The 15,109-nt window shown below is 42.3% G+C and overlaps 2 protein-coding genes and 1 long non-coding RNA gene across 5 annotated transcripts in view; 2 read left to right on the top strand and 1 right to left on the bottom strand.

The window, feature by feature from the left end:
• Nucleotides 1-15,109, bottom strand: part of LOC310744073 (uncharacterized protein) — a gene marked incomplete at both ends in the record, with an annotated part of 69,229 nt that overhangs the window by 23,482 nt on the left and 30,638 nt on the right. The gene's annotated exons all lie outside the window — the stretch shown is intronic.
• On the top strand, nucleotides 4,128-10,552 carry LOC310743251. 2 transcript variants are annotated; one of them, XR_014538899.1, is made up of 3 exons: nucleotides 4,128-4,286; nucleotides 5,541-5,665; nucleotides 8,767-10,552. It is a non-coding gene; the product is annotated as an uncharacterized lncRNA (long non-coding RNA). The 2 variants fall into 2 exon arrangements; XR_014538900.1 differs by having other exon boundaries at nucleotides 4,137-4,286; nucleotides 8,857-10,552.
• Nucleotides 11,213-15,109, top strand: part of ZDHHC17 (zDHHC palmitoyltransferase 17) — a 47,277-nt gene continuing 43,380 nt past the window's right edge. For both annotated transcript variants that reach the window (XM_083573359.1, XM_083573360.1), the window contains exon 1: nucleotides 11,213-11,507. In XM_083573359.1, coding sequence (XP_083429485.1) covers nucleotides 11,445-11,507 — 63 coding nt within the window. In that variant the 5' untranslated portion in view covers nucleotides 11,213-11,444. The remainder of the gene's footprint in view (nucleotides 11,508-15,109) is intronic.

The raw sequence follows: 15,109 nt of genomic DNA on the forward strand, positions 1-15,109 counted from the left end.
TTTTATCATAATTTAGCTGTGTTGAAAATGGGTTTGTCATGTTTTCGCATATTAAATATTTGTATCCTTACTTACCTGTAGCATACTCATCTTGATAGCAAAGAGCTGTGGCTTTGAGTTAGTAATATCCTGTGTTTGTTTGATAATGGATTAAGCTTGTTGGGATGCCAAGCACAGTCACTATTAGAGCTGTAGCTGTGTCAGTGAAATTACATATTTCAAAAGCCAATTAATCAGTGACATTGGCCTCAGAGTACTGCTATTTTTGCCTCATCTCATATGGGATAAACATGGAAACTGTTATGAGTATTTCACTGTTAGCCTCCATTTTGTGCTCAGGGGTGAACCAAAGATGGGTTTGACCTTATTTATAATCTTGCCATTGATTTATCTGTGCTTGACCTTCTTGCCAGTAAGATCATGAGGATCCAGAAAGTTCATTTGACTCACTAGAAAGCTATGTTGCAATAATGGTAATAAGGTACTGGTGAACTAAAGATCACTTTCATATGCAAGGCGCAAGCTTCCTCTACCACACAGAAATTCGGTAGAAATGTAGACCAGATAAAACAGTAGCATGTGCAAGGCAACAAGAAGTCACTTGCCGTAATCATTGTTCTTGATAGGCAAATCCATTCAGGAGGACTATACACAAGGTAAAACCTTCCAGATGAGCCATCCTTGCTTGTTTATATGCCACAGTCTACCACTTACCAGAACCTTCCCCATTACATTACTAGGGTTTTCCATCCTGAAACCCCACCTGGATTTTACCCAGTCCCCTTTAATTCCCTTATTTTGATTGCTTCTTATCAGTCATCATGCCAGCTCATGATGCATTAAATTTTACTAGAAAGCTTATGCTTTGGGTACCTGCCTTGAGTCATCTGGATAGGTCAGGCTATCCATTTAGATAAATAGTATTCTGGAGTAGCAATAGGAAGACTTGATTTCTCTTCACCCCACGTTCATATCATTGACATTGTAAATGAAAACATATTCTCCAATACAATCCACGTGTCTGTGATTGTTTTGGGTTCCGCAAGAGGAGTAAAGGAAGAAAATTCGGAATAGAGATAAGATATTATGCTTTCCCTGCTAAATCCCAAGGCACAATGCTCTGTTCCCCCTTGCTCTCTAAGTTTGCAATTAAGTTTGTGCCAATGCATATATCAGTTTTCCTGATAATGCGAGTGAGTGGATGAGGGTTTTTTTTACAACTTGGCGTCACTAAGCCCAGACTTTCTCTCAGATTTTATCCAACAAGAACCTTACAGCAATCTGATAGGAATTAGTAGAAGTCAATTAGAAAATAGCCCATCAGCACTGCAGAACATCTGCTTGGAGACTGCTACGTTTTCATGCAGGTTCACAAAGTAATTTGCTGATAACTTTCCATTTTTAAAATGGTATGGGTTTTCACAAAAGGGTAGTCAACCATGTTGCTGCTATCGCAGAGCTCAGCAACTCACTTTTAAACGTTGTTTATTTTAAAAGAGGCCCCTTTGTGGTTTTTCTCAACAACACCCTTTATTGATGCTATGAATTGGCAGCTGCTGCTTCATTCTTTTATACTACTCTTGACTGCTGTGCCGCAGTTGTGTGAGATTTGATTTTCAATCTGAAAGTTGCCAATTCAACATGGTGAAAAGGTCCACAAAAGTAAGTGCTGCTGTTTGCACTCATTTTTCATGACTGTTCAAAGCCCCTTGATTTGCTGCTGCTTCAGCGCCATTTTTTTTTTTAAGAGGGAGTATTCCATTATTTGTTGCATTACTGCATATATTCACATCTCTGGACCAGGTAACAATTGATGGCCATATTGTTGGTTCAATTAAGGCAGTGACATCTCTTTTCTTCTTTTACTACAGTGGTACCTCAGGTTAAGTACTTAATTCGTTCTGGAGGTCCGTACTTAACCTGCAACTGTTCTTAACCTGAAGCACCACTTTAGCTAATGGGGCCTCCTGCTGCCGCGCCGCCGGAGCACGATTTCTGTTCTCATCCTAAAGCAAAGTTCTTAACCTGAAGCACTATTTATGGGTTAGTGGAGTCTGTAACCTGAAGCGTATGTAACCTGAAGCATATGTAACCTGAGGTACCACTGTATTTAGATTTTCTGCTGATGATCTGCAGAACTTTGCAAATGAGCCATGACCCTTTTATATAAAGGTATTTATAAAGGTATGAATGTATTGTCATTTCATAAAAGATTGGGGTGGTGTACAACAGAAAACTCCATTAAAAACAATACAGAGAATCATTAAAGTGACTGGCTAATAAAATAAAAATAAGAAGCAGCATTGGCCTATGGGCATCAAAAGGTCTTCCAAGAGACACTGAAACTGTCAGTGATTCAGTTGACTATTATGTTTATATCACTACTGGAAATAAAATTGTTTGAATTTTTTGCAGGCTGTCTCTAGTATGATGTTCTCTTGAGCATGCTTTCTATGTGTTATAAAGCAGCAGGGAAACCCAACCCAGATTCAAGCAACTGTCACTACTCCAATTATCAGCGTGTTGCTTGGATCAGCATTCTGCTTCTTTTTTCACTACAGAGGGAAGGATATGTTTGTTGTTGTTGCCCTCTGCATTTTGCATGTTTCAGCCAGGTGGAAGAATTAATCTTCTCTTTGCAGCTGGATGGAGATGATAACAAGCAGCCTCTGACAGTCTTTTTCACTTACAGCTCCCCCCCCCCTTTGGGGGCATACTATCTGTAGTACTTGCTTACATAAACAAAATATTGCTAGGTACAGAAGGTGCATCTCTATTGATTCGATGTTTTTAGTAGTGAGGTTTTCCCACACCATGCTCGATGCATTTCCAATATTGTTGGCACCAATGTCTGTCAGAATCTATAATAATTTCTACAAATATAATGGGCTATATTAGGAATTCCTTTTGTTCAGAAGAATGTTTTATTTTTCAGTTAGCCATGGAGTTTAACCAACTAAATTGTTTGGAACATTATCACTCCAACAAAAAGGAGAATCTCTAACCCATTTAAGTAGTTAGCAGCATCACTGCAATGAGACAGCTGGAATTTCAATCGGGGTTTGGAAAAACCCAATGCCCAATGGAGGAATGAAAATTGGGGTAAGAAGAGTAAAAAAAAGGAGTAAGTGAGACCATTAAATTGTTCAACAGCACAGTCTATTCAGAAGTTCCATTGACTTCAATGGGGTTTACTCCCAGGTAGGTTTCTACACACTATAGGATCGCAGCCTAAGAGTCTAAAAATTGACCGCAGTTAGCTTATAGTATATGGCTTATTGAGTAGTAAGAGAGACTAAACAAGTAACTGTGGTTTTGCTGTTATAAGAACAAGCTAGTATGAGCCTTGGACTTGCATGCTGTTCCTTGTCCATCATGTGCAGGAGGAAGAGATCTAAATGGTGGTTTGTTGAAGTCACAATTTGTTGACAAGTCAGGACAGCAACTTGATCCTGGTCCAGACTAAGACCAGTGTGACCTGTGTTTGGGGGTGGGGGGAGATCTCTACTCAGCCATGAAGCTCGCTTCATCCAGTTCCTCATCCCTGCTATTGTCCAGAAGTTTCAGAGAGAAAGTATTTCTCTATTCCACAGTCCAGCAGGTGGCAGGCTATTCTCAGTAACATTGACAGACACAATGAAGGATTCTCTTAATAATTTATGGAGGGTATAATCTTTCCTTACATTGCTTTGAACCTTGAATCCACCTCCTTAAATATTCAAGAAGGCATGCCAGGATTCTTGATGCATGCCAGATGGGTAGGGTAAAAAAATAAAATAAATAAATATTATTATTATTATTTATTTTGGAAATGTCTACCTTTCACACTACACACATTTACTGAGAGGAGATGCTGGTGCAAAACCTGTGTAGCTGTGGCAAACACAATTTCTTGTGTGAAGCAAACCTCACTCCTTGCATTCATAGCTGTGATGGATTGTGACAAGCTTCCTTTACAAACACAGGATTTCCTTCAACAGAGAACAGGAAGAAATGGATGTCGAAACATGGTGTTGCAAGTATAATCTTTAGATGGCAAACAGTAAACAGATCCTTTATATATGTTCAACAGCAGGAGATTGTACCCTGTCCAAAGAAAAATAACACCTTACATTTCATTTATTTAAATGAATTACCACTTTCTGGCTAACAATGAGGCTTTGTGCCTGAATAGAGCATGGGCTGGACCACAGCACACACTGGCTAGCCCCTGCCTGTCATTGCCTGGAGCGGCTGTAGTGATGCTGGCCTAATTACTGGGAATGGAAAAGAAGCAGATCGTAAAGGTTGTAAAGTGACATTTTTTAAAAAATTAAAAGGGATGCTCCTACCATTAGGCAGAATGAGACAGTCGCCTCAGGTAGCTGTTTTTGGGTGTCAAAAAGGATAGCAAATTGCTATCTATAATATTATTCTTATAGACACTTTTCTGCCTCGGGTGCCAAAATTACTTGACCAGCTTTGGATACTGCACCTTGACTTGAGGTAGGTGGGCTTCATTGCTTGATGTGCCACAGGCAACAAATTGTCTTGTGTCAACTCTGTTGTCTTTATTTACTGATGTGCTACAAACTGGCCTTCTCTGAATATGGTAAGCTACTGAAATGCATACAATTTAAGTGCTATAATCCACAATTTGCATTGGCAGCCAGTCAGCAATTGGGCTACATTCAAAGTATTGGGCTTGGTGTACAAAACTATACAACTTGAGACCAGAATACCTGAAAGATGCTCTCATCCCTTATACACTCAACTGATACTCAACTTGAGGGCAGTGGGATAGCTCAGCTGGTAAGAGCATGAGACTCATAATCTCAGGGTTGTGGGTCTGAGTCCCATGTTGGGCAAAAGATTCCCGTATTGCAGGGGCTTGGACTAGATGTCCTTCATGGTCTCTTCCAACTCTGCAGGAGAGAGCATCTTCCAGATACCATCTTATCAAGAGGTCCATTCCACACAATATGGAATATACACAATATGGAAATCTGGCATCTACTCCTTGGAACTCTTCCATTACATAGCAGACTGGTGGTGTGGTGAGTGGTTTGGGCAAGGCAGCAGCACCATGAAGATGTCCGAGTGAGCAACTTAACTCTTAACAGAGGTGGACCAAGGCCTTCTGCCTCCAGTCCATCTCTTGGGCTCCACCCACTTTATGAGAACTGCAATCCTTAAGGGCCAACCCTAGATGGGCATGTCTGTGTTCCTCAGCCTTCTACCTGCTCTGCTCTCTGTTCCATTGGACTAGTGTAGTAGGATGGGTGGTACTCAGTTCCTTTGGCAAGGGGAAGGTGACTGAGAGTCCTGGCTTTTTTGTTTTGTTTGTTTTATATTTTTGAACACTGCTTCAGTGGAGTTTAATGTATCTGCTATGTTTTATAAATGCTGTTAGTCACTTTGAGGACTCAAGTAAAAAAGCAGGATATAACTCTCCTAAGCAAGCAAGCAAGCAAGCAAGCAAGCAAACAAACAAACAACCTTTTAAAATGACTTTCCATTTTAAAATAATCTTTCAATTTTCAATTTCATATTATTGATAGGAGTGATGCTCTGGAAACAGAAAGTTCTTGGTGCTACTTCTAAAAATGCCCTTGGTATACATTGTGGAAACCCTGATTTAAAATCTAAATTTGCCTGTACATCTTGACACCTGTAATCGTCACAAGTAAAGTGAGAAAATGTTGATTGCATGTATACTGTGTGTTAGCAAAGCATCCAGACACTAACAAAAACATTAAAAGTAAATACCTACCAGCCTTCCTATATAGACAGAAAATGTTTAGCCAGAGATGCAATATATTCATTTTTTTAATTTTAAGGACTCTCTTATAATTTTACAGCCTGTAGTACCCAGGTTATGAAGACAGTTTCCAATTCAAATAATGGAAATCACAGCTGTAAAATGTAGACATATGAGAAGGGAGCTTTCAGCTGTCATGACTTCAGCAAAGGCTTTGAAATATATTTGATAAGATCTGCTATGGAGGGTGCTGAAACAAAGCTGGCTGTTAGACAGATCTTCCTCCCATTGGATGAAAGAGATGGGTAAAAAGAGTTTAAAACATTATTCAAATCACATAGGACTAGTATGGGGCTTGTCAGATACCATTTGGAGTGAAATTGACAAAGGAACTCCACCAAGAAAAAGACACAGATTCCACTTTCAATATTTATAGTTTCTTAAATTTATATGCTTCCCAGACACATAAAATGCAACAAGTTGTTAACATAATCATAATAAGATTACAACTGAACACAGCAGCTAAAATACAATGGCAACTGACATATCAAATAACATTGTTAAATATGAGATCTCTAAAAACCTAACAGTGCAATCCTTTCTTCGAGTTACACTTACTAGAAGAGAACAGGATTGTGGTAAAAAAAAATCTCTTGCTGGGTGCAACACAAAGATATAATGGGGTTGTAGATGTAGACTGCTGTTGCAATTATTTTGTGTAGGCATTACATAATGCCAGCATGACTGTAAACTCCACTGTTACGTTAGTGGTTCAACAGGAAAAACTCAAGGTGGCTGGGGCTTGGTGGGGATGGAACAAGCCTGGCTTTAAACCCTAGGCTTATTTAGAGGTTGGTACCATGCATTCCTCTCCACCTGGCATCATGTTACACCTTCAAACGAAGTGGTGCAAGTTAAAACATTCCCTTGAAGTTAGCAGAGATCCCAAGACATCTGTACTGGCACCTCCTCCTTCCCATCCCCACAGTCACAATGCAAAGGAAGATGTTATTGATTCTTCCTTGGAATCACCTACAGTGGTACCTCGGGTTACATACGCTTCAGGTTACAGACTCCGCTAACCCAGAAATTGCTTCAGGTTAAGAACTTTAAGGTACCACTGTACTTTAATTCAAGCCTGCAGTGCAAAGGACCTCGAGCTGCATCCACAAAGGGGAAAAAAATTCCTTTGTGATTGACAGGTCCGTAGCCCCACCGACTTCTCAAAATGACTCTTGTGGGTGGGGTGGACAGATTCTGTTCCGCACCTTTGGCCTACGGGAAGTGTACAAGCAAGTCATGCCCAGACTATTACCACCACCTCACTCCTCACAAAGCAGAGAATGGTCCAGCAGCTCAGAGTTTCTTGAACGAGTAACATGCCAGTGGCTATAGTGTGTGCATCCAGGTCTTTGATTGCTGATTGCCCCAAAAGGTGAAGACGCAGAGGGCTTTGGGTAGCTGCTGTGCGTTCACTGAATCAATATGAATTATAGGGAAATGCTTGCACTTCAGAGGCAGGGATGGTGAGGCTTAGCCTGCTGCCTTTGTTCACAAGTACAGTGGTACCTCAGGTTAAGAACTTAATCCGTTCTGGAGGTCCGTTCTTAACCTGAAACTGTTATTAACCTGAGGTACCACTTTAGCTAATGGGGCCTCCCGCTGCCGCCGTGCGATTTCTGTTCTCATCCTGAAGCAAAGTTCTTAACCTGAGGTACTATTTCTGGGTTAGCGGAGTCTGTAACCTGAAGCGTCTGTAACCTGAGGTACCACTGTAATCTATTGGCAAATACAGTTGCCTACTTCTGCTTAACAATTTCTTCAATGTTATTATAGTTACCAATATATATATATATATATATATATATATATATATATATATATATTTACACCTACAGCTTTGGCATTCTATATCTTTCTCTCCCCCACCCCACCCCCGTGCTCTTACATTAGATTCAATGTGAGATAAACAGTGAGTAATAAAGAGGTGGATCATCCGGGTTACTTTTTAAGCTCATAAGCATAATGCATTATAGCATAATACAAATTATGTAAGAACCCACTCTTCACAAATGTGGAGGAAAACAGCATAGAAAATGAGGAGGAAGGCCCCCCAAACTCCAATGCAATTAATGAAAAAGCATTGTGATTATTATTATTTCAAAAATGTGTTTTAGACCACTTAGCTAATCAGCAGCTTAAACTGAACAAGTCAGTCAGAACAATGCAGCTCTCCATTACTTAATTCCATCACAGTCTTACTACACTAGAACAACATACTGTAAATGTGACAGTTCTGGTGGTCCTTGGGACACTGGACAGGTGCTGATCCCTGGAACTGTTGCTCTGTCCCAGAATGTCTTCTCACGTCCCACCTGGTTTTACAAATCAAAATTGCAGCTGTAAAAACCCCCAGTCATTCAGTCGGCATAGAGGCTGTAAATATGGGTGCTCAGTCAGTATCCCACCACAGGCAGTACCTTGGATAAATGCTCAATTTGTCCTATAGGTGAGCTTGCAGTATTAAGCTGCAGGTAAGGCAGATTCACTATAGCAGGGTAGAAAGCAAAGGCTCCCAACTTTGGGGGGGGCACAAAACTTAAAATAAAATAAAAATTGTGAGGGATAGGCAGTCTTGGTAGATGCCGAGGGCAGTGTCTGAGAGTGTAATGGTGCTCATAGGTTCCATGTTGGGGGTCCCAGGCGCAAAATAAAAAGTACAAAATTGTACTGTCCTATTGGGCATCTCTGGGCAGGTGCATTTCTACTGCTGACATCTTCCTTATACACGTAGACACAGCCACAAAGTATCGTATATAGAACTCAAAAGCTATTAGGCATTCGGTATTGCAGCACACTCTAAATACCTCAGTTCATACCACTGATCACATTCAAGAGCTGTCCTGCAAGCAGTAAGCCTTACTATTATTATTCAAGCAAGGCAGTTTTTCTCCTGGCATCTCAGACTCAGCATTTTTCTGGAATAGGCATGAAGAAAGGAAAATCTTTCTCTTTTTTTATTCCAGATTTTCCCCACATTTCTACATAAGTAAATACTGAGGTAAAAGGGTCTACATAATGAGATCTGCTTCCCTGTCTACACTTACCTCCTTCAGAGACCCTGGGTGGCTCCTTTCTTCACACAAAGACTGCAGTTCATTGGGCACCCAGGTTCTTCCAGTTCCTCCTCCTCCTGGAGTTTTCTGGACTCCACCTTGCCTCTCAGCCTTTTCTGAATTCAGCATCAATTTATTTGCCCACATCCAGCCCATCACCACTTCCAAACACTTAGTTGGAGTTAGGAAAGTGTTGGTGAACTGCACTGAAAAGGGTAGGATGCGCAACTGGGACATATAAATCAGGATGAATTTGGGATAAATGTGCATTGCTGTATAGCTGGCAAGCAAATCAGGATGAATGCTCAATAAACAGGTTGTCTGGAGGAGTCCCAAGTTTTCATTAATAAATTTAAAGCATACTGGACACCTAGAATAAATTTTATCCAAGGACAGACACAAGTTTGTCATTAGAATTTTGCATCTTATCCAACATGTGAGACAGGGCCAGGGGTCAACAAACGTTTTCAGCAGGGGGCCGGTCCACTGTCCTTCAGACCTTGTGGGGGACGGGACTATATTTTTTTTGGGGGGGGAATGAACAAATTCCCATGCCCCACAAATAACCCAGAGATGCATTTTAAATAAAAGCACACATTCTACTCATGTAAAAACACACTTATTCCTGAACTGTCCACAGGCTGGATTTAGAAGGCGATTGGGCTAGATCCGGGCCCCAGGCCTTAGTTTGCTTACCCATGGGCTAGGTAGGCTGAAGATGATTTATTGGCTCAGAGTTGCCCAATAAGTATATTGACTCAAGTGGATGTGAACCTGGGTTTCCACAAACCTAGTCCAATATACTAATCATGCATCACATTGGCTCTTTGCCTATAACAGGGGTAAGGGAAATTCAGGACAGATTAAAGGAAGTTCTTCATACTGTCCAAAGCCAACTATAGAACTTGTTGGAAGCCGCCCAGAATGGTTGGAGCAACCCAGCTGGGTGGGCAGGGCACAGATAATAAAATAATAAAAATAATCCTAATTTGAGTGGCTTTAAAAGAGGATTGGACAAATTCCTGGAGGTTCAGGCTATCAATGACTACTAACCGTGATAGCTGTTTTCTGCCTCCACAGTAGGAGGTAGTACGCTTCTAAATACCACTTGCGGAAAACCACAGGAGGGGAGAGTACGCTAGGACCTGTTTGCTGGTTTCCCACAGGCATCTGAGTGGCCACTGTGAGAACAGGATGCTAGAATTGAGATGCATAGGTCTGATTCAGCAGGCTCTTATTATGTTGTCATATGTTCTTAGGGAATCTTCCTGTAATCCTTCAGGTGTTGTTGGACTCTAATTCCCATCTGCCGCAGCCAGCATGGTTGTAGATGATGGGTGTTCTAGCCCAACATCCGGAGAGCAGCAGCTTAGCCTCCCTTAGTCTGTAAGGAGCAGCAACTCCCATGGCACTTGAAGCATATAACACAATGGTTGTGTGATGCATTGCACTCATATATGTGACAAGTGTTTTCTCCCCCCCCCCCTATGTATTGAATCTGAGGCAGAGTTTCTCTTGTGCACTAGAAATGGCCTGGCTATCCTCCTGACTCAAGCATTTATGGGCAAAAGCCTATTCAGGAACACAGCTGTGTATGAGGACAGAAGACAAGGCAATGAAATGTTCCATATCTGGTTTGTCCAGTGAATAAACTAGGCTATAGAAGCAGGGGAGTTTTACATAAAGGATTTTGCCTAGCCCTAGGGCTGGGGGGGGGGAGCGGGGGGAGCCAGGAAAAAAAAAGGCAGCTGGGGGCAAAGCCTTACAGGGCTAAGTCTAGATTTGGCCCACAGAGAACCTGCCAGATGGAGAAAAGAAGGCAAAAGTGGCAGAGCAGGTCTGAATATTACAGCTGCGGTGTGTGTGTGGGGTGGTGGTGGTGGGAGCTGCCAAATGAGACTGCCAAGTAAACGGAACTGTGAGTAGAGGTTTTAATGGAAGGAGTGGGTCTCATCTGATATCGGGATAACACTTACTAACTTCTAGGCAGTACGTGATCGTGATTGACTGTAACAGCACTTGTGTCAGCAGTCACTGACACCGAAGAAACGCACACATTCTTTAAATGCAGAATTAAAACGTAAAGACGGACATTTTTAAACACCTTTAAAAGTGCAAAAACTTGCTTTTGGGTCAACAGCATGTTGGAAGCCCCGACTCTTTGCTGCCACTGACATGGCTTGACTCGCTTGCATGACCTGAGTGTGGGACATCCTGGCTTCGGGGGTATCGGCCCACGCAAGGCACTTTTCTGAAGTCTACCTTTCCCCCCTCTACTTATGGGCCGCTGTCATTTGCTTTGGGTGACGTGGGTGGACCTAGGCGGCCTTCCCCCCACCCCAATCTAAGGCCCTATCTGGAATCCACGCGCAGCAAAACCACAGGCGTGAGCGGCGGGGCCGTGCGGCTACTACTGGAGAGCGTTCGCTTCCTCTCTCGCGCCTCGGCTCTCCCCGTCTGGCGGCCCATCCGCTCTCCCTCTCTCCCCCCCCCCCCCGCTTCCACCGGCGCAGAGCGCGAGAGAGCAGGAGCGAGGTCGCGAGGGAGCGCGTTACCCGGCATGCAGCGGGAGGCGCGTTCGCACCAAGATGGCGGCGCCTCTGGAGGAGTACGAGAAAGAAGCGGGCTGCGTCCCTATCCTGCACCCTGAGGTGAGGCCCTGCTGGCTTTAAGGCCTCCCTCGCAATCCCGTCAGCCTGGAGAAGAAGCTGGGTGGCGGTGAGAGGGAGGAGGAGGAGCGGAAAGTGGCGGCGGCAGCGGAGGCCTCCGCCCTCCTCTTGGCACTCCTTTCCCAGGCGGGGGCGGAGGTTGGCCCGGAGGCGCGGGCAGGATTGTCTGGGAGGGAGAAGCGGCGGCGGCGGGTGCGCCTTGGCTGGGCTGCCGGGAGGGGAAGGGAACAGGCTGGGCAGGCAAGCTCCCCAGTGCCCAGCAGGGGTGGGTAGGTAGAGGACGAGGCTTTGCCCTGACCCCCCGCTTTTGTTAATTCTGATTCCCTCACAAGGATATTTGGGGTGGAAACTGGATGGGGAGGGGGTGTCCTCCTGGCAATCCGTACCTTCCCTTAATCACACATAAAGGAGCGAGGAACTGCAGGTGCCTTGAGTTTACTTGAAAAAAAGAAAAGGGGGGGGTGTCCTGAGACTCAAAAACCTCAAGAGAGAAGTATCACACTCCTCTAGTTAAACGCTGAAAAAGGCTTTTGAACCTGCTAATGGCCCAAGCGCGCAATTGCACAATTTAGGGGCCCGCAGGGCAGCTTTCTGGTTTGGCTGTTCTCTGCCTGTTTGAGTAAAAGGATTCAGAGCTAGATTTAAACAAGAGCAATACTCTCTCTGGTCTCGTGGGGTCATTGATCTCCTTTCCCCCTTTTTGCTGTAGAGTTTGGGGCCTATTGTGGCTTACAGCTTGGTCCTATAAATTAGGGGAACAACAAAGAATGTGGTAGCTCTCTGAAGATGGGCATATTTATTATGGGATAAACTTTTGTTAATTTTTTTAAGGCGTAAAGTATTTGTTGGTTTTGAGGACCTAATACAGGGTGAGTGTTTTAAAAGAGGCCCCGTGGAACATGTGTACTCTGTATCCACGGTGTCTCTTTTAAAGGACTCACCTTGTATATTTGTTTTTAAAGGTGTTGAAAGTGATGTTTTTCTCTCTGACAGATTAACAGAGTTTCTGGAAGTTGCATTAGTTACAGACTAATTAGTTACAGACTTACAAAGAATAGACTTCTTTGTAAGATTTACTGGCTTCCAGGCAATCAGTTGCTGGGAAACACCAATTTCTTTTCTACTCTCATAAGCGTGACTATCAGGAAGATGACTGCAGTGGTGTTATGGGCACCTAATGAATAGTGCTCTATGTTGTCATTAATAGGTGCCTTAGCTGTCAGTTACCTGCCAGTGTACTTAAAAATGCCAGTGCACTTAAAAACAAAAAACAAATTCCAACTGTTTCTCTGTCCATTGTGCTTACCTTTCTTTTGAAGATTTATAAGTCTTCTACATTTTAAAAATCCAGTCTTTCCTGCCCCAGAAAGACTAGTCATCCAGTATAGCAGGGACATATTATATTTTGCTGTTTAGATGCTGGTGGTGGAACAGTAGCAGAGATAACCTGTGCCAAGAAAATCCTTTGGTAGTCATCTTATTTTGAAACGTTAACTTGTCAATATTCTAGTACTCAAAATCTAATCACTTTATAGGGCTGCAGCCCTATAATAAATGGTCTTGAAGGCCTTTTTTTTAGTTTTATAGCTGCTTCCTGCATAGTATAATGAAGGACATGCTTTGGTTAATTATGAAATATTATGTCACTAAAAGGTGTGCCAAATATCGGGGGGTGTTTGGGTTTGTTTTTTTACTGAGCAGATGGTATTTTTCTTAGTCAACTTATTGAGGATTTGTCTAAGGCTGTATCTTAAATTTAATAATCCTTTTCCTTCCTTTTGATTTCATCAGTGAAAGTAATGTAATTGAATGTACACAATAAAATATTTATGGTAAAAAGAAGTAAAATAATAGCAAGACATGGCTAAGAAAATGCCATACACTTGGGAGTATTTTACATAGCAATCCTATACTCCAATTGGGGAGGGGAGCTGGGGAGATCACCACTGTACTAGTGTAATCACCCCCATAGTCTGTGTTTCACCCACCCGCTTCCAGGGCTGGCTATACACAATCAGAAAATTTAAAAATGGCATATAAATAGCAGATATGTGCCCAGCACCTCTAGAAACATCAATACAATCCACTAGTTGGGAACTTTGCCAGTGAGAGTGCCAACATGAAAATGAGCCAATGAACTGTGTTGGATGTTAGCTTGTTTCAGACAAAGAGTTAACATTAATCACTGTTCGTTAGTTTGTACACTACAACAAACTGTGGTTAAATAAAAAAAGAAGCAAAAGCTTCCAAACTTGATGCAGCTATACCAGAGGAAGAATGGGAATGATGGAACATGTAAGAACATAAGAAGACCCTGCTGGATCAGGCCAATGGCCCATCTAGTTCAGTATCCTGTTCTCATAGTGACTGCCTGTGGGAAACCTGCAATCAGGATTCAAGTACAAGAGCACTCTCCCCTTTTGTGTTTTCCAGCAGCTGATATTCAGAAGCATTGCTGCCTTGAGTCTAAGGCTCACTGCAGCTCATTCCCATGATGCTAAACTGTGATTTAGCATGATCCCCAAACACATTCACTGAATGTCAAAAAAGAAAATGGGAAAAAGAAGACAATTTTTGATTGTTGTATCTGAGCCTGTGTTCTCAGCGATGTCCATGCATGGTGTAGTTAAGTCTCTACAATTAATGAAAGCCATAATACTTTTTCTGTGTAGTTATTTTCATGCTCCACTACAAGTAGTCTTTTGTTGAGAAAGCCACATATGATACATTTAAAGGCTATCCGGTCATTGAATGTTGATTAACCTTTTAATGATAGCTAAATCATTTTAATGATGGATATATAATAAGGAAATGTTAAAGGGAAACTAAGATAATGGGGAAGCAGGTGGAGAGAGGAGGGGCTGGATCTGAACATTCTCAACAATTCCTGGTCTTTTTTAGATCAAACTAAAACTTAACAGAGATGGCAGAGCTGGAAGACTGATGGTTGATTTAAGTAGTCTTCTTATAGTGTGTGGTTCTGATTCTAAGTTGAGACTGATCAAGAGTGTGATTGAGTTCGTGAGATTTTAACATTCTCTAGATTGCTGTTGTAAGTTAAAGTGTATATCCTCAGCTTTTTCCAAAACATGGTTTCTTAAGGTATTTTCTTTATGTAGGAGAGATGCTGCTGGTGGCCACCCAAGAAAAGCTGAATGTTGAAAGATTCAGCACAGACAAAAGAAAATACTTTTTCACTTTGCACATAGTTTACTTCTAGATCTTGCTTCCCAAAGATTAAGTGATGGCCATCAACTTGAATGGATTTAATAAAGGATTAGACAAATTCATGGTGGATTGATCTATTAATAACTGTTAGTCATGATGGCTGTGTTCTACCGCCACAGTCAGAGGCACTGTACCTGATGCCATTTGCTGGGCATCACAAGTGGGGAGAGTACTGCTCCACTTGGGTCTTGCTTGCAGGGTTCCCATAGTTGGCACCTGTAAAAACAGAGTGTTGGACTGGTTAGGTGTTTGGTTTGATCCAGCAGGGCTCTTTCATTGCTTTTTTCTGGTATGAGACCTGGCAGAGGCAGATAAGAATATTTTGTTCCAGTCTCACAACTTCAGAGGTAATTATA

Source organism: Podarcis filfolensis (assembly GCF_964270895.1).
Source record: "Podarcis filfolensis genome assembly, chromosome: 10".
Classification (NCBI taxonomy): Eukaryota; Metazoa; Chordata; class Lepidosauria; order Squamata; family Lacertidae; genus Podarcis; species Podarcis filfolensis.